Source organism: Strigops habroptila, chromosome 4 (genome assembly GCF_004027225.2).
Source record: "Strigops habroptila isolate Jane chromosome 4, bStrHab1.2.pri, whole genome shotgun sequence".
NCBI lineage: Eukaryota > Metazoa > Chordata > Aves > Psittaciformes > Psittacidae > Strigops > Strigops habroptila.
Genome location: NC_046358.1, coordinates 57,134,149 through 57,154,577, shown reverse-complemented (window position 1 = coordinate 57,154,577; position 20,429 = coordinate 57,134,149). Strand labels below are relative to the sequence as shown.

Genomic DNA, 20,429 nt, shown 5'->3' with positions numbered 1-20,429 from the left:
ATTCTAAGCACAGTGTGTGAAGTACTGGAAACAGCAGTTACAAAAACTCCAGTGAACTTCTAAAAACTCTTTGTATGATTCACGAGTGCTCATTTTAAAATGTTACTCGTATATATTTTTGTAAAAACTGGTTTTTTCTTCAATCAAAAGTCTTAGCATGGTGCTTGTTCATACACAGATATTTGTTAATTTGTAACTAAAATCTATATGACTAAAAGTGGCTATCACTGAAGCCATTTATATTCCAATAAAAAAGTACAGTGTATAGTTATTAGTCCAAAGTGTAAAACCCAGGGTAGGGAACAATTCATAAATGTTCAGCAGATATTTATCAAAATCATTAAAATTGCTTTGCAAATAATTTGGGGGGAAAAGGGAAGAAATTTGTCAGTTTATTTTAAATTAACTATTTAGATGTCTCTAGGGTAAAGTTAGTGTGATCTTCAGGTTATTGAAACATTACAAATATGAACATCTCTATCAAGAGCCTTAATTTTAATGTCTGTTGCAGTGTTAAAATTTTTCTTTAGATTCCTGTGCCTAATGAAATTCACATTGTATTGGACAATTGTCAGTGCCAGGATAGCTGGGAGAAGAATGATGTGCTTTGTCAGAATGAGTGTTAAGGGAATTTGGAAGCAGAAACAGTGGCCTTACTAGGAGTGGCTTTTGCGTATGTGAAGTATCGTGACCAAGAAGCATTATATACCATTTTATAAGGAGAAAAATAGACTGTCCTGGTTTTGGCTCGGATAGAGTTAACTTTCTTCCTAGTAGCTGGGGCAGTGCTGTGTTTTGGCTTTAGTCTGAGCATAATGCTGATAACACACCAATAGTTGAGTTGTTGCTGAGCGGTGCTTACCCTGGTCAAGGACTTTTCAGTCTCATGCTCTGCCAGTGAGGAGGGGCACAAGAAGCTGGGAGGGAGAAGAGACAGGACATCTGACCCAAACCAGCCAAAGGGGTATTCCATACCACAGCACGTCATGCTCAGTATATAAATGGGGGGGAGTTGGCCGGGAGGCACCAATCGCTGCTCAGGCATAGGCTGGGAATCAGTCAGCAGGTGGTGAACAACTGTACCGACTGTGCATCACTTGTCTCTCTTTGGTTTTGTTCCTCTCTCTCCTTTCCTTTTTATTACTCTCTCTTTTTTTTTTTTTTTTTTTAATTAACTAAACAAAACACTTCAATTATCAAACTGTTCTTATCTCAAGCCACAACCTGGTACTTAACTTGCCAGCTGGGGTTAAACCATGACACAGACAAAATGTGATTGTATCATTTACTATGGGTCAGGCTTTGCATTAAACCTTTCCATTTGCTTAAAAAAAATAAATCATTAAAATACTGAATTCTGCAGCTGCTTTTCCATGACAGTCTTAACACTGCTGCTGACAGAGCACCACAATACTGCTGCCCTGAAAAGTTTTAAAGGAGTTTCTGAAGTTTAAGAACAGCCTGTAGTTGTGCTGACTCAGATCCTGAGCTGGCTTATGGATTAATACGTATTCTTTTTTCCTTACAGCTGAAAATTAAACCTAAAGTGAAATTGTAATTATTCTAGGCCAAAAATACAGCATTCTAAGAAAATACTATGAAATACATTTCAGAAAACAAGAGGTCTTCTGTTATTCAGTGGTAGAGCCATGTTCTTAAGTGTGTGGGTAAAACACATAAGCATTGCAAACTGAGATTCTGTGCAGAAAAACAGTTAAATAGAAGGCCCCGCATCCCGCAGCCACTGATACCAGCATGTTTCACTGGTTGTCAGGGAATAAGGAAGAACAAAACAAAGCCTGCTGATGTGATTAATGATTAGACCCATCAAACTTGAAAAATCACTGCCCTGAAGATGGGATGTCTACAATAAGCATTTTCAGGAGTCTTATTTTAAGCAACGAAAAGAAGCACAGCAGCTGTTTTAACAGCTGTCACTCATATGCAAACTTGGGACTGATGTTTATGTTTGTCTTCAAGGTAAACATGAGACACATTCAACATCTGTGTATGAGATGGTCTGATCTGACTGCTCTGCATAGTACTATTTCTTTTGAAGGACCTGCTACTGCACTGGTGGTCTGAAGTTAGCCATTACCTGGTTTGCGATGATTATTTTCTGTATGCAGACACCTACAGAGTGCTGTATAGACACTGAAACACACAAACTATCCAGTTAGGTCTTGGTGCAGATACTTTGCACTGAAAGTTCACACCACGCGGTAGAGAGGGTCGTTATTCCTCTCTTGGTACAGCCACAGGGAGTACATCATTAGTGATACAAAGCGAAGCAGCTGCATCAAGAGCGTGGCTCAGCTGGTCAGCCTTGTTCTGTGTGTCCCTCTGCAGGAGCCTGTGCTTCTCTTCGCATTCTTTCAGAGGCTGCATCTGACAGAGCACAGCCAGGCTCATTGTTTTCCTTTGCCCTTTTCCCCAAGTCTTGTGGAATGATCTAAGCGCTGGGCCTAACCCTAACTTTATGCCCATACAGCATGCTCTCTGGGAAGAAAGGTATTTCCACAATAAATGCTTCTGGAACTAGAATAGGTTTTTTTTTTTTTTTTTTTTTTTTTAATCTAGGTTGCTCAGTTCAGTAAAGGTCCAAGTAGAAGAAGACACAGTTACAGTTGGTGAAATGTCCTCCCAAGGATGGTTATAAGCATTAATGAATTCTAATTTTTATTTTAAACATATTTTGTAAAGGGCCTGCTTCATATTGCATGCAATTAATGTCTTAGAGAAGATATGCCTGCTGAGTAGTTTATTGGGGCTATTTATATTTCTGTTAATTTGTTTCAGTGCAGAAATCCTGATTTTGTTCATAGTAAAGTTAATAGAAACTGTGACCTTGTTTGTAATGGCAGCAAAATCTGGTGTTAGTTTTTTGCAGTCCCTTTCAAGGTAGAGAGTTTCTCTGATGTATGCCTGAGAAGCTAATCCAGCAAACACTTTTTCAAAGCTGCAGCCTCTTTAGACTGTTTGACAGGTGCATCAGGGAGCTACAGAAGTGCTTCAAAGATTTCCAAAGCCTTCGTCCTTCCTTGGCCTAGCACAGGCAGTACAACACTTACTTCTTGCAGACGTGTCGTGGGTGAATAATATATCATTCCACATTGTATATTATTTTCTTTTTTTAAACCTTTTTCCCTAAGTTTGTTTCTGACCAAATTCTCATTATTTACTTCAGTGCAAAGTTTCAGAGAGAGAGACTGTTAACCTGATTTCTAGTTTTGGAGCTGAACCGTTTGCTGTGAGTAAATTATTTCTGTACTTGCTGTGGTTTGATCCAAGAGGCTTTCTGTTGTGTAGTGTGACCATTGCCCAGTCTTCTGTATTGCTTACTTAATTCAAATTCAGCATCTATTGCCTGGTAGGAGAGATTTACTTAAACTGAACAGGGTTGTCTATTCACAAGTGAAGATCAGTGGTGTTCAATTTTTAGCTTCTAAAATACCAATATAAATCTGATCACTAGGCCCATTGTCTGAGTATAGACTGGTGAGTGATTTGTTGACTGTATTTTGCAACGGACCTTAGGTTTTCATGACAGCAGGACCAGAGACGAACCAGTCTCTTCATTTCATGACTTAACGAAAGTCATTCTCTGCTCACAGGGTAAAAGAGACTTGAATTCAAAAAACTGAGCACAAGAGGCCCTTCTTCATATTTCAGACCTAGGATAGGTCTTTTCTGTGTTCCCTTGCACTGATTAAAGACAAAACAAAACAAACCAAAACAAAAAAAACCCACAAGCTGTAGAGCTGCATTATTCCGAATCAGAGCACATATCTTCTACATCCCTCAATTTGGAAATAATGGAATGGATATTGCTGATTATTTATTTTTGGTTTTGAAACTATGTAGTGTAACAACATTGAACATTGTGCGTGCCTGTGACAGTTGAGAGAACTGATCGCTTGGAATTGAAACTCCAACCATAGTGAAATTAAATAGTTGAAAAGTAATCTTTTTTTTTTTCCTAAGAGTAACATTGATTTTCTCATTTGGGAGCATATAGCAGTTATGTACTCTTGGAGAAAGGGATTTGTTTTAAAGAAATTTTTTCTTTGCTTTGATGGAGTGGCCTAGAATTAAAAGACATAAAAATGTCTTAGATGCTTTTGAAATCTGTATTCCTGCCTAGTGTTCAGGATCACTGCTGATGGTGAGCATGAATAATGAAAAAGGAAGATACTACAATAAACTAAAACCAGTGATCTGGCTAAAGTAGTAATCTTGACATTCAGGTTCCAGGACCTGAGTTGAAGCTAAGAAGCAAGAATTCAAGAAGTAATTCCATTCTTTTAAGTGCTATGAATATCTAGGATCAAAAGGAACAGTATTAAGGACTTGAATTACTTGAAAACGTAGAGCCACAAAGGCTCTAAGAAAACAAAGGTAATTTTAAATTAATATTGGCTAATCCATAAGCATTTTTCTGACTGAGAAATGACTGTTTGTTTTATGCAGGTAGATGCAGCAGAAGAGTCAAAAGTAGCTTGGCTAGTGCCACAGGTGATGTGTGTTTGAAAAAGCAAATAAACCCCCTGACCACACAATATAAGAGGAATAAAAGCAATTGTCTATGCTTTATCTGTCCAATCATTCATTCTTCTAAATAAAAGGGAAATGCTCATCTTAGAGAATGGGTAAGAGTTCTTTTAAGATAGCTGTACTATTTAGTATTTTACAGTAGAAGTACTGGTGCAATTTTACGTATGTTACACGATGTGCTGAAAAGATACAGAAGCATAAATTGACCTTTAATGGGAGGAAAGATTGCAAATGCTTATCAGAAGTAATGTCGGGGGAGCTCAGAAAGTGCTGTCAGAGATGTTCAGTTGGAAAGCTTTTGCCTAGAAAAGCAGTATTTCCATAGAGAGAATAGAAACTTCAATTGGCAAAAATTCTGATGTAACTTATGTAGGCCTGATAAACTTAGCTTTCATCACATCACTGCAGAGGAGAATAATGCATCATGTCAGCAGAAAATAGTAGCAAGCAAACTGTGGAGTGTGCAGAGAAGTACGCTGGGGAGCACAAAGAATGCTCGTGTGCAGAAACCACAGGATTAATAAATTGCATCTCTGTTGTACCACACAGCTCACAGTAATGGGGCCTTTTCAGTTTGGCTGTGGGGTTGTTTGACTGATTTTTGGCTGGTTGGTTGGTATTTGGGGGTTGGTGGGCATTGGGTTTGTGTTTTAAGAAAAGCCGTAAGTTGATATTGCTGTACATTACAGAAGGTTTTGTTAAGTAGTTGAGGTTGATGCAGGAAAACAGCTGTTTAAAGTTACTGTCTTCTTTTGATTTTTTTTTTTTGCACTTTATAAATTCAAATTATGGCTACTGAGCTCATGATGGTCACTGTGAGAACTTCCCTCCCTAGTTTACTTTTTTAAGGTAATTTGCCCAGAGTATCTGCAGTAAAAAAAACTGCACTGAAAATCTTACTGAAAAAACTGTTGTGAGCACCTGCAGTGTCTAAGGATTTAAAATTATCAGAGCATTTCAAGCACTCATGAAGTGTTTTAATTTAGAAGAGATTAGAGTTGTTAGCCTGAATATTACACTATAGTTCAAAACTGTTCTCCTCTGGGAAACAAAAATGCACATACATTACAAAGCTGCCTTTTTTTTTTTTTCTCCTTGTTTTATAGTAATTTTTTTTACAGATAGTTTTTGCCAATAGGATTTCAACAAGTTAAAACATCAAAATATTTGAAAACATGAAGGTGAAATACTGCTGAGGTTTCAGATGATAAGTCTGGCACTAGATCTTGGATTCAGACTCTCTGCTTTTCATGTTGAACACTAAGCCGATTAAAGGTAGCCCTGCCTTTCATATTTGGTTCAGTTCAGGAGTAGAAGCTTACAGTAGTCTGTTACATATACACAGTGAGCTGGTGCCAAAGGGCTTTGGGAGTAACACCCCCAAAATAGAAATGTAAATGAAAATAACTTTCCATTTTCTATTAAGAGTCTTTCTCTGCCAGGTGGAATAGGTGTACAGATTTCCATACTTCAGCTGATTTTAATCTCAGAAATACAAGATCCAATCAGAAAAGGACAGGGCTTTCCTTTGCTAAGTTGAAAATGTTATTAATTAACGCTGTTGGAGAAACAAAGCAGCTGTGTTGGGTTCCTGCAGTATCTCATAATCTAACACTGAGCAATTCACGTTTTGTAAGTGTATTAATTTGAAACAGATCAGAGTTGCATATTAAGTAGCAATTGCTAGTGTTATCCATATTTTAAAGATGTCTGTCCTCATTGCAAATGGGTATTTCAATCGGCAGTTTTTAAAACCAATCATCGCTTACAATATAAATTCAGCATAAAAGCAATATAGTTATTGGAACACATGTATAGCACTTGGAGATTGATGTTGTAGTAATTGTCTTATGGTTGTCAGTTTAAACATTCTTTAGATTGATGTTTCGCTGTCTCATTTGTTACTTCATCAGAGTTGAAGTTCTGAAGGTCAGATTTTTGATTCTCAAATTCTTGACAGTATGTGATTAACTATGTATGCAGTTCTGGTGTCCCCAATACAAAAAGGACATAAAGCTGTTGGAGCAAGTCCACAAGGATGATAAGGGGGCTGGAGCACCTCCTGTATGAAGACAGGCTGAGAAAGTTGGGGCTGTTCAGCCTGGAGAAGAGAAGCTGCATGGAGACCTCATAGCAGCCTTCCAGTGTCTGAAGGGGGCTACAAGGTTGCTGGAGAGGGACTCTTCATCAGGGACTATAGTGATAGGACAAGGGGTAATGGGTTCAAACTTAAACAGGGGAAGTTTATGTTAGATATAAGGAAGAAGTTCTTTAGTGTGAGGGTGGTGAGACACTGGCACGGGTTGCCCAAAGAAGTGGTAAATGCCCCATCCCTGGCAGTGTTCAAGGCCACGTTGGACAGGGCTTGGAGCAACCTGGTTTAGTGGAAGGTGTCCCTGCCTATGGCAGGGAGGTTGGAACTAGATCATCTTAAGATCCTTTCCAACCCAGACCATTCTATGATCTCTATGAACTGTTAGAGAAGGGAGTTAATAGAGTAGATGGAAGATTCACTTTATAATTTCTTTAGTTCTACTGATAATTTTATTATGGCATTGCATTAATTGAAGTCATCTACTGGCTCATTTAGAATTCATGGACCAAATTCAGTCTCTATGAAAGCATATTTAACTCCTCTGTAATTACAAGAGCCGTATTACTTTCACAGCATTCATTCAAATTCTGATCAGCAATTTTGTTTCATCTTAGTTTCTCTCTAGTATTGTTCACCACTAGAAGAGTACAGTTATTTGCAGAAATGTTTATGGAATGACTGTATCCACAGTGTTTCTCTGTGAACAAGGGCTTTTTTTTTCTCCTGTTCGTTAACCATCATTTGTCCAATCAGGAAGCAGAGAGAAGATCAGAGATTACTAGTTCACATGAAATCATGATTGAATATTTATGAGTATCTCTGAAAACAAAAATCTGCATTGATTTGTAAGCCAAGAGAAGAGCTATGTTTGTCAGATAATTTATTTGAAATGAGCAAACTAGCTCTTAGCAAGAGCTCAGTTCAGTCCAAACCTGGTTATATTTACCGAGTAGAGGTAGTTTCCCCAAAAGAATGGGATACTAGAGATTTTAATTTAGCATTGTTTCAAGAACCAATGGCTAGAAATTAAATCCAGTTGGATACAAATTAGGAATAAGGTGCATATTCATATCAGAACAGATGACTAGCCATCATAAGAAGCAGTGACAGTAACTGTTGAAGTCATCAAAGCTGATACAATTCTGGAAACTATAACTTAATGGATTTGGAGCTAAGCAAGTGGAAGTATGTAGCCCTAATGTAGACCTACTGGTCTCTTTGGCTCGTAACCCTACTGACATGTCAACTAAGTGGCAAGCACAGCTAGTACTATTTTGAATTTTGATTCAATTTAGAATGTACAGAAATAACACTGATTATTACAGTAGAAAAATAATCATATGCCTTTAAAGAAATCAGTATCCTTTTATGTGTTTTTGTAAGGTAAAGAACATTACGGCTTTAAAAATAGTTCTTAAATTTTTTGAATCAATTTTTGTTCTTTTAAAGTGTGATTAAACAAATCATACAGGGATAGATAGCTCTCTTACGCCAAGCCTATCTGCTCAGCTGGCTGTCCATAAAGGCTTAGAGCAATCAAGTGAAAAAGCTGATGAACGCATTTAAGTTGTTCAGATGCCACTACAGTATTAACTTTGTATTTGTTTAGCAGGGAACCGCATTGATTGCGAACATTGCAGCTTCGTTGCTTTTGCTATGTTAAAGATGTAGTGAGTTATTCAGCATGCATATTCCATTTCAGCATTTATTTTTAGTGCTCTCAAACTCTGGAATTAGCCTTAAAACCGTGAGGTCTGCATTGACTGACTCACTAAACAGCACTAGTTTGGGAAGATAAAAATAGCAGTACAGCTTTTATGAACTCACAAGTTTTGTTAAAAGAACATGAATTTAAGTAAAAAAACTGGAGAAAATGGAGATAGGTTACCACATTAAACCTGGAACTTTTATAGATCATGCTGCATTGCATTTAGTATGGGAGTCTGTGACCAAAGGGCAGGGTCAGACCTCAGTCTGTAAGGAGAGCACACCGGTGATGGTAAATCAGAGCTGTGAATTTCAGGTTGGTTTGGGGTTTAATCAGATCTTCTATTTTATATTAACACAGAATCAAATCCTTAAATTTTTAATTTGTCCTCAAATGTGTTCAAATGAGGAAATCTCCCATTGTTCAAATAGAAATTATCAAATACCATTGCATTGGTGCAGCAATGTGATGAAAGGGTTTTCTTTGTTATCATGTGGCCTGCACAGTGGCACATAGGGGCGTATATTGGGTACCAACTGACTTCAAAATGTTGTGTGATGTCAGTGTTATATAAACAGCATGTAATTACTTAGTATTGCTGGATAGAATTATAAGAATGACTGACTAATCATGGTTTTATTTATTTGTGTCCAGTGTAGTTATGACACTAAGTCCTTTCACCTGTCGGATTGATTTAAACATCTCATCAAGTTTAACTTCATTCTTATTAGCAACTATGAATTTGGGGGTTTTAAGTTTTTCTGGAGCAATCAGATGGCTTTTTTCCCAGACTGCATTTTTTAATTCAGTATGATATGTAACAGTAGTTGTGTTTGCATAAAGATGAACTGTGAGAATCGGGACCTTCTTGAGCACTTAAGGGAAATTTAAATATGAACTGTCAAGAATGCTGAATGTTACTCTGCCAGATGGGTGACGTTTATGGTTAATACTCTGTAGAGCCACTTTCAACAGCAGCCATGCTGAATAGTTACGGATTAACCGTTTTCTGCACAATGCCCAGTTTTGGCTTCCAGATATATTTTTAATACTGTACATAGCTTGTTTGCAAATAAAGTTAAATCTGCCCACTGTAGACTCCCTTAATAACTGCACTTAAATAATTTGAAGGAATACTGTAATCTGAGAAATACTACCCGAGATAACTCTGTAGTTATGGTAACTAAGAGGAAAGAAGCAACACCTGCAAGAACTGTGGCAGGCTTGATGTTTATTTCTCTTTGACTTCCTTAGCACTCTTCAAACTTCTAAAAATCAATGCCTATCAACTTTTTTGTTCATCAGACAAACATTACCACTTAGGATTCTTGCTGTCCCTCCAGCTTTGTCACTTTCCAACTGTTTGCAGTCTTGTGCTTATGGGGGACTATTCCCAGAGTCACAGAATGATTGAGAGGGAAAGGCACCTGTGGAGATGATCTGGTCCAACCCCTTTGTTCAAGCAGGGTCAGCTATAGCAAGTTGCCAAGGAAAATATCTCATGACACTTTCTTTTCCTATTCTGTCCATACAAGCAGATGAACCCCCCTGCATGGGCAAATATAAGTGGGATTGAAATAATTCTGCCTTTTCCCAAATTTTCTAACTCCAGGCCAAGGATTGTATCTGGCCAGGGCTGAAGAAAAGTTTCCATCAGAAAAAAAGTTCCATGGCCTCAGGTGACCATCACTTCCCCAAAATGCTAAAAGTTCCGCAAGAATTGAGACAGATACAAGAAAAACTGCTACTATGTCTGACACATGTTCTTAGCTCTTCAAAGTGAGAGGCCAAGCATTAAGGATATAAGGTAACTTTAACCAAATGGAGCAACCCATAAAACTCCTTCATCTTCAATACAAAACAGTAGCAGCTGTGATTCAATAGTGTATACAACAGCTGGGATGAAGCCTGCTGACTGATAGTGAAGGATAAACTTCTGAGTGCTTTAGGCTAACAGGACAATGACTAAAGCTCTAGTTTCAGTAGGACTGGCCTATGGATTTCAATCAGTGCCTCATGAAACACTATCTGGCTGACAGCCATGAGATGTGGATCAGGCTTTAAATGCAGAGCAGCTTCAGACAAGCCAGAGAGATATTTTGTGCAACCAGGAGACCAAATCCAGTGCCTCATGTACAGCAGAGAATGGTAAGGATAGCAACAGTGTTACTAAGAGAGCACAGATCACTTCATGTACGTTATTTTGAGGTGATGAAATCTGAGGAAGTTTGCGTTCATTATTATTAAGTTGATGGTTCGTGGAAGAAAGCATCAACATAATGTAAATAAAGAACAGTACTCCTGTGAAATGGATCCAACTCATCTAGGGGATGCTCATTAGTTAAAAGGATTCTCTTGCAAAAACAGGCCTTGTGCAGGAGATTTAGGAGTGATTATGAGGAGATGCTTCGGGAGAGATGTCAGAATTTGACCTCTCTGACTTCAAAGTAGAAGAGCTAAGTGAAAAGTCTACAGTAACATATATGAAAAGGCTGCTTAGGAACAGTTCTGCATGCATAAAGTTCTCATACAAAATGGAAAAACTTTTTTTCTCCAGGTTTGTAAACTAAAAGCTGGAAAGCTGGATCAGTGATAGGAACATGTTGCTTTCACTGCCCTTTAATGCAAAAACATGGGTCCACATGGACTTAGATTTGTTTTCTGCGTGGTTTTCCCTTCAGTGACTACAAGCACAAAATTGTAACAAATCTCTGCTGTCAGATCCTTACAGGTCAGGTTGTGCTCAACACCGTATCGGGATCAGGTACGTTAGTCTGAGTCAGCATCTCAGATGAAGATGTCACCTCAGCTTCCTATTCATCTCCCACATTGTTCTTTTAATGTTGCAGGAACAAAATTTTCTGGTACCTGCTTTTAGGGCTGATGTGGTTTAGTAGGAAAGGCTCTGTCGGCTTGCAGCAGACCATGAGATTTCACCTGGAATTGCCAAGAAGCTGGTAGTGTAATTTTTAACTCTCCATGTTTCTTTCCTACTGTGAATCTGACAGATGTGAAGTTGGAGTGAGCTGTACTGGAGAGCCTCTGACAAATTGCTCCCCTGTGATTCTGCTTATGAGGATAACAACAGTGGTTTTTGAAAGGAGCATGCTGAAGGGAATAACCTGTAGTTGGTTGTGGTTCCGTTCTCCAGATGCATACCAAGGAAGGATCTAGACCAGCAGTTTGTTGACTGAAAATCTAACATTTCACTCCAGTCTGGGGTTGGTTTTTTTTTGGGGGGGGGGGGGGGGGGGGGGAGCTAGGTACAATTAATGTGGCTTTGAGTTAAACTTTTTAACTTCTTGCTCTGCTCTTTTGTGATTTTGATACACTTACTTCATGTTGCAGACCAACATAGTATGTACAATATACATACTCAATGAAATAGGTATTCCCATGTAGTAATCTTATTGTAAGCAGAGGTTCAGTGTAGGAGAAATCTCCCTTCTGCTGAGTCTCCAAGACTCTCCAAGAGTCTTGAAGCAGCGTGAGGCCAGCACATGTCTGCCACAGAATGGTAAGGTTTCCAAAACCCACAGTGGGAGACCGTAGACCCCATCATCTGCAGTCGCCTGCTGCACTGGGATACCCACGAAACGGGACACAACTGCTGGTTCAATGGATTACACTAGCTGGGTGGTCACAACAAGCCAGTTGTGGAAAGGATAGGATGTGAGTATTGAATTATTCTTTCATAAACTTCTGCCTGGGCCTTGGAGCTGAGTGTCTAGGAATTGAGAGGGTCACTCTGCTCCTTCCTGCCAGTTAGGCATAGGTGCACAGGTCATGACTGCAGTGGTGTGTCTCCCCTTGGCAGTGTCTTAGCATTTCCTCTGTCATGGGCATGGGCTGTTGTCCCCTGGGAAGGAGGCAAGGAGCAGGGAGGCAGCAGTTAATCCCCAAACCACTATTTCTCCAGTGCATGCCCCTGCCATCCTGCACTGCTAGGGAGGATCTGATCCTAGAGGGCCTATGTAGAGACACAGATTTACACTTAGGGGAGAATCAGCTGTGTAAAATAGTACAAATCACTAAATAGTTTTTTGTACAATAGACAGTTGTAATAATCCTTCTTAGTGTTTTTATTCATACACAAAGTAGGACTCAAAAGAGTTCTGAAAGAACTGCATTATTTATATTGTGAAGATTCAGTGACTTTTGAGTGACTGATGTGCCTAGTATTTGTATTTATTCTAAACAGCAAGGAAGAGGGCTTTTTCTTTTCTGAAGGTCTGTGTCCTACAGATAGCATTACAAGATAATCTACTTCAGATAATAAATTAAAGGCTCCTGAGAAAGGCAGAAAATGTGGGGGGAAATCTGTGACATAATCTGCCTTTTGTGGTGAAGGCAGCTTAGCCTCACAGCCTAGCAATACCTTGGCAGCCTGGAGCTTAGTGTAGGTTTTTAGCTAGTCACTGTTTGTACTTGAAGGTCATTTAAACAACCTGGGTTTAGAGTTGTTGATTTTGCTTTGCAACTTCATCCACTTCATAAGGTGTTACTCAGAAAAGCTGAGCCTCTCTTGGTTTTTGGGTACCTAAGTTTATATGTGAGCCTTCACAGTATGATTGAAGGCCCCAGAAATCAAACTCTAATGAATTGGGGGGGTAGGGGGGAAATACTGTACTATTTGCACAATTAAGCAATGTTCCTTTGCATATCACAAGTATTTACTGTTTCATTTCTTGCCAAGGTTTGCAGCCTGATTTCTGCAAGAGGCACAATAGGAAGTTGGTAGTGTTCTTAGTCATGGGAAAAGGAAGCTTACTCAGCCAAATACAGTAAGGCTTCCCACACAACTAGAACAGTTGAATTGGCATTAATATCCTTCTTAACATGAAAGCAATTTTCTACTTTTTAAACATATTTATTTGTTCCTAATCTAGAAAGTCTAAAAAGACTTGAGTACTCATAGTAAGAAATCCTGGTATATGGTCATTTCTAATGTCCTTCTTTGATTCCATCTTTCCTTTAAAAAATGTCATTAGCACTAAACTAAAAAAAATATTCAGTGATGAAAATGTACTAGGGGATGCTATTCTTTGCCCTTTTCCTGGGGACTAGAAGAGCAGAAGAAAGGATGAATCTCTGGGATGTGAGCACTATTCCAGCCTGAAACACATTTCGATCTTACTTGCAGAGCTTTATGAGCTTTGCAATTTATTCATAAACACAGGCAGATTTGAAGGTACAGTTTTGCAGGTCATAGCATACAGAACCCTCATTTAAATTCTAGGTGCTGACATCTTTCTTTGTCACTTGCTGTCGCCCTGCAAACAGTAGTATCACTACTTCAAGACATTTGGTGGTCAGGAAAAGTGCCATTTCTATTAAGGTACATAAATTTTTCCACTTGCCTTGGAAGGCTTAAAAATGTTTCAGGAAATAAATTTTCTTTCAGGATACAGTTGGGTTGGATAAAATTTCATGAGCTTCTGTCAGTCTCTACATAGAGACCAACAATAAAGATCAAAACATAGACTTCATTGCTTGAAACACATCCTCTACAACTAAGGCGTAATGTTTTTATTTTTTGTAGGCTAGTGTAGTAAAGGATTTGCTTTGATTTTGATGCTGTACATTTAAAATACCAGAAATTCTTTTCTTCAGCTTAATGGGCTTAACTTGGTTTAAGAGGCGAAATACTACCAAACATGCCAGGGTGGGAACACTGAGTAACTTTCCTTTGTTCTCCACAGGACTGAGCTGCACTAGTCTGCACCTCTCACCCCTATCCAATGAATAACCATGCCACAGGCTCTGTATCTGTTAAAGCAATTAGCACAGACTTCAAGTGAAACATAAATGGCACTTTGACCTTTTATTAAAAAAAAACAAACTTAACTGTTGATGACAGAAATGACCAAAAAAAAATGATAGACGTTCTCTTCTTTGGTGGATAACAGTCGTGTCTGCATCATCAGTATTCAAACTAACTCATCCTCCATTAATATGCTGTTACGAAGTTGGCTGTTAAGTCACATAAGTCATTTAAAGAAAAGGAAATCACAGCATAGACATCAAATGTCTGAAATTTTATTCATATTATGACAAAGTGACACTGGTGCTTTTAAATACTAAATGTATGGCTACTAAACCAGGCGGAGATTTCATTTGTTTAGAGTAGTTTATTAAAAGTAATGCTATTGAGCATGCAAGTAGGCCATATATAGCATTTGCCTGTTCTGTAATTATAGACTGTATATAACATGAAAACCTGAAATAAAACTTCTGCAAACTTTATTACTGTCAGGGTTTTACCTGAAAAATGACTATTGCTGACCTGGGAAAAGACTACAGAAGTATCCACTGAGTAGCTCAAGTGGCAGAGCTTGGTAAGAAAACTGCTTACTACTGAAACTGCAGCACTAAATGTTCTGTATATGGAAACGCACAATATACCTGCAAGTAATAAGCCTTTAAGACGGGGTTCCCAGACAGCAGCATGTCACAATCTCAGCCATACGCCAATTCCTGAAGCCATGCAAGAGACTAAAAACTGAAGACAATTGCCAATGTGAGTGCTCTTCATCTGTGCTGCTGAGTTTCTCTCACACTTCTGTGTTTAAACTAAGTAAAATTCTTTCCCTTGTTTTGGTGTTTGAGATCCACTTCTGCTCCGCAGCGGTTTCTTTAACTATGGGTCACCATATTACGTTCCTAACCAATTAACAAGTTGAATAATACCCATAATAAGGCTTTTAGAGTATAATTATTTAACAGCAAGCACTGATAGGAGGTCAAGTGGGAGGTTAAAACTGCCGCTGAAGGAAACACTGCTAATAGGACTAGGTGAAACCTTCAGAGCTTCCCTTTTGCCAGAGTGCTGTGACAGACTGTGGGCTGGCCTAGGCCAGCCTAGGCTGGCTTCAACTTTACCTTGCACATTAATTTCAGCATATTCAGTCCATTGGTAACTTACATCTCTAAATGGGTTTGCTATAGCTACTCTGCTAGCCTAGACTAAATGGAATGACAGGTAGCCCACCTTCCCATAAAAATCTGGGCTGATTTTAAACATCTCAGTATGAAGCACCTTTCACTGTTCTACATTCTGCAAGTCCTACAGGATCTTTAGGTTCCAGCTTCACCTCAGTTTCAACAAGATGTTCCACTTGTGTTCTGACTGCAGCCTTTGTAGAGTAAAAGCAGCGTATGTTTTCATTTACATCAGTGTGTTGATGCTACGTGTTATTATAATCTATAAACTTTATCATATGAAAAGAAAGAGAGGGGAAGACTCTCTTGGATCCTGACAGTTCATTTGATTTTGGCGAAATTATGTCAGATTTATTTCAGGTTTGCTGTGAATGAATCAAGCCCCATTCTTCTTGATATGGGATTTATTCATCTGCATGTTGTAGAAGCAGACTGAAAAACTACTACTGGGACTTTTTAAGATGTTAAGAGCAGTTGGGTTTGCATTTCATTTTGTTCGTCTCTCAAAGGTGCTTGCAAGGAGGTCACTTTATAAACTTGACTGATGAACTCTTGTTGGTGTTTCATTTTGTTTTGTGTGGAAAAATAAGTACGTTCCTGCTGATAGCTTAAACAAACAAGCAGAAGATAATCAGACTTTCACTAACTAGCTCAGGTTGAAATGTGCTGCCTATTTTTTTGTTTTCGTTTTCTATATGTAATGCCTTGTTCCACATATTTTAATGTCTGTATTTTATTGTCTCCAGCACCAAAATAATATTTTAGACATTTTTTTCTTGTATTTGCACATGTTGGTCAATACGATACCTCTGGAAACCTTAAATCAAATGCATGCAGGATCCTAAGAAGAATGGGTGACATCTGGCTTATCTGAAATCAGAAAGAGATTTGTGATTGCTTTCAGTGAAGCCAGGAGAGCCAGTAGGCACAGGGGTTAAGTAATACCTGTAGGGAGCTGGGAATTCTTCTCAAAGTTGTACAAACTTCTCATAGTTGTACAAACTACCCTACTTTGTTCCCATTTGTTCTGTCATTCACAAAATGAGAGAAGTTCATGGCACTCGTGGAACACAAGAGGAATTAAAGGACCTCTGTATCCATAGCCATTGCTCACTACAAGACTAAAGATGACAGAACTGGATTAAAAAAACAAACAAACAGCCAACAAACAAAAAGAACCCCCAAACCCTCAAGATCAAGATGTTAGTGGAGTATCTTAATCGAGAAGGTGTGGCACTTGCTTGTAATTTGCCTGTCTTGACTTATCACATGCAGACACAGTTACCAAAGTTTAGAAAAAGGTAATAATAGTAGAAAGAACACCATGTATTTTGGCAAACAGTCAGAAGGTTCTGCCTCTAGAGAAAACACATAATTTTTTTTCTGAGAAGTGGTAAGCTATCTGACTCTCCCTGGCACTACTTCTTTTTTACTGTTATGCTTCTTATTGTAGTTCTAAGCATCCCAGTAATGACACAAAAATCTATTATATTAATTGCTCTACAACCTCATAATGAAAATTACGCCTTGACTTGAAGGCTAAAGTCTACAAGTAGACTATTAGGAACAGGAGATTGCAGCAGAGAGAAGGGAATACTATGAGGTACAACATAGCATTCTTGGGTAACACTTTTTGTACACCAGCAAAATTACTGTGGTTTTGTTTTGGTTTTGAGAAATCTGGGCAAAAGAGAAATTCTGTGGAATGTGTAGAGGAAGATGAGCTTCTTGGAAGATGCTTCTAGGAATATTTGCTTGGAGAATGTGCCAAATGAAGCCTAACATCCTGATCTAATTAGTAGCTGGAAGGTAACCTCCTATTGATGCTTGCTAGGCTGATAAGTCACAAGAGGAGGGGTTGAGAAGGGCTTTGAAAATAAAGACAAGCAGTTGATGCAGTGTGGAAGACAGAACAAGTAGGATATTGCCTTCCTGAAAGGCAACTTGAACTCGAAGTTTTCAGAAGCATTCAGGATTTGAAGAGGGCACGAATGCTGACATCAGTCAGGAAGCCAGCAAGGGTCAATTTTGAGTAGAAAAGTTGTATTTTAGGGATGTTTTCAGGATAAAAAAAAGGCTGTGTAACAAGATTTGGTGACTTGGGAAAAGGTTCAAGATGAAGATGTGCATTATATAAATGCATGATTACCTGAATGTGGCTGTGCCCATAATAATCTGAAGCACTTGGGTCTTAGCTGTGAAAAGGTAAAAAATCTGCTTTTAAACTTGTTGATGCTGAGCTGCCAAATGCTTATACACAGATGGCAGTAAACTAGCTCAGATTTCCGTTAGCCAGGAGGAGTCAGCTCTGCTGTAAAGGATGGACCAGTGCATTGGCATATGGAGATGATGGCAGAGTTTGTTTGCGATTATGTGTTGAAGGAGAAGAAAACAGGGTAAGACAAACATGGGATTATGTAGGAATAGACAAAGAAAACTATGAAGGGTGAAGAGGGATTTGTAGGAGAGGGAAAAGGAAAGTTCAGATAGAACAAAATCACAGGAGCCATAAGGCAGCATGCATTTTGAAAAAAGGACACACAGCCAGAAGGGTTCTGTTTTTTTTGTTCTGCTGCCTTTCATTGTTTTCCTGTGGAAGAGTTGTAGGGATCTTGCACATAGGTAAGAGCAAAACCAAGACGAACTTTAGAAAGTGAATCAAGTAAAATTTTAATTTATCCAGGTCTTGTTAATTCTTTAGTTACCAGCATTACGAAAACTATGGAAGTAAGTACTGAAAGTATATATAAAAACAATGATTGACAGTTCAATTTAAAAAGTGGAGCTTAAGTAAGAGGATTTGTGTTTGCTTGTTTTAAATAAAACCAAAGCGGAATACCAAAGTAGGCAACAGCAGAATTAGGTATTCACTGCAGTATAGGTTCATGAATTTAAATAAAAAGTCTGGCATTGAGTTCCTGTCAGTTTTCTGTTAAATAATGTGTTAACAGTTTTGTGTCTTTAAGCCTATATTTATAGCCTCACACTTTTGAAGTTTCTGAGCATCTTAGCTTTATTGCTATCAAATATTGTTGCTTAGAGTTCAGAAGTTAATTAGTGCATGGGCATGAAGAAGAGCCCAGAGGACAGATAATCGCTACACTGGTCAGTTAATTCAGAAGATACAAATCTGAACACTGAAGTGAAATAGTGAGTAGTTTCCCTCTTACACACTTGACAATTTACAAGTCTAAATTATGGTCTTGCTACACTTGGCTGTTTGTTAGCTTATCATTAAGATAAGTTTCATAGTGAATAGATCCTCAATGTGTGTAAAATATGGTTATAATTGTTTTAAAGTTGTATCATCAGCCAAAAACCAGCCAAAAACCTACCTCAGAAAAATAATACGAATCTTCTACAGGTTGACCTGTGGCTTAGGGGAGACTTTCCATAATTCTCAGCCTATCCTCTTATGCTTGTACTTAATCAGCAATAAGTTTTGTCAGGCAGCAAAAGACACAGTGATGGTATTGATCATGGCTACAGGACAGCACAGCCTCTCTCTCCTGTCATTTTCTACAGGAACAGTAAATGGGGAAACACTTGATTTTTATCTTAGTGATGTTTGTGTTATTCAAAATTAACTTGGATTCTGTCGAGAGTTTTCTTACCAGGGTTGTTCTTTCCTTTGGATGTGTTTATCTAACAAGAAATGCTGGAATAAAAGCCAGGAACAATATAAACAGCCAAGTAACAGCAATGGTACCCAAGTCTGGATTTACTGGAATACACCAGACTACTCTTTAGCTGGAGTTATAGTCAAGTATGAATCTGCTGTGAGACTTTGGACCTAATATTTAATATATTACTCTTGACAATAAATGACTTCATGGATTCATTTGAAGAAAAATACGGTTCAAAGATGGAATAAAGTAGTGGTGAATCAGGCTTCTTATCCCTCGTAGTTATTATGCCAAAAGCAGGGTAGCAAATAAATACTGCTGCTGGTGAGCATTAAGTTTGCTTATTATAAATGCAGAGCCATGTACAAGTCTCCAGTGTGATTTCATCTGGGAACATTGCCATAAGGATTACAAACGGCTTTCAGCCTGAAAATTGGTGTGTATTGCTTTAAACTTCCAGTGGGGAGTTAGCAATTTATCCTTCAGATAATCATTTTGTGTTAAGTTGAACATCTTACTGTAACTTTTTGCTACATGATAAACCAGCTCCTATGAAAAATTTACTGCAACTGGCAGCCCACTTCAGCTCCTAAGTCTTTATCAAGTCTGGTGGCTTTTCAAAGTTTAATAATAAACTTGAAGTCAAACATCTCATTGCACTTAAAGTCAGTGGAATTTCAGTGTTAATTGCAATGGGAATCACAGTGTGACCTTTTAGGGCAAACTTCTCATGAATAGAAACACTGCATCACATTGTTGTGAGGGCAAAGCTGTGTATTTGTGACCAAGTAAGCAGAGGGCATTTATCTTCCCTTATATGCTACAGCATCATAGGAGTTTGTGCAGATTTTATTTTGTGTAGGTGTTTTAAATGTTTTCACTGGGCTGAAAAAAATTGCCTGAATTACCCAGGCCTTCATTGCTGCCATGGCAGATTTAGGATGTGTTCTGTACTGCACCACTGTGACGCAGCACAGATGTGAGTATCCCACCCAAATTACTGTTCTAGCCCTACAGAGAATCTGCATGGCAATCAAGCTAGTAATTTTCTAGAAAGAACAGCAGCACATTTCAGGCCCAGACTGACTGGCTGATCTGTACCAGGGAAGTCTGTCCCAAGCTTTTGGTCTGCCCCATCTGGCGAGGCTGAGCCTTGCTGCCATCATGAAGGACTGAAGTACTAACCAGGATTTTGTGAATCGTGCTTAGCTACCATGTAAACAAAGGTAGCCAAATCTTGTCAGATCATCTCTTAACACCAGGAAAGAGGTAGTCTGCATGTACATGCTAGACTCAGTGTGCACTATCTATCTCAGCTCTAACCTTTTATAAATCACAAACTCTTTATTTTTCTGATTTTGAGCATTCTCATGCAGATCTGATTTTTGCTTTGCTCACTTTCTGCCCCCGGCACTTGCATGTGCTGCTCACAGGTTTTTCCCAGTGAGCACTAGGTCACTGTTAGCTTAGCAGAGGATGAACTCTTTGGCAGTCAGATGGCTGG

At 38.6% G+C, this 20,429-nt stretch overlaps 1 protein-coding gene across 10 annotated transcripts in view; it reads left to right on the top strand.

Moving 5' to 3' along the window:
- GALNT18 (polypeptide N-acetylgalactosaminyltransferase 18) overlaps positions 1–20,429 on the top strand; it is a 231,306-nt gene that overhangs the window by 188,826 nt on the left and 22,051 nt on the right. For 2 of the 10 annotated variants that reach the window (XM_030484929.1, XM_030484930.1), the window contains exon 10: positions 9,970–10,164. The exons of 7 other annotated variants lie outside the window; for them this stretch is intronic. In XM_030484929.1, the coding sequence (XP_030340789.1) occupies positions 9,970–10,140 (171 nt within the window). In that variant the 3' untranslated portion in view covers positions 10,141–10,164. Of the gene's footprint in view, positions 1–9,969; positions 10,165–14,613; positions 14,818–20,429 lie in introns of those variants that run through there. One more of the 10 variants, XM_030484932.1, reaches the window with a different exon arrangement.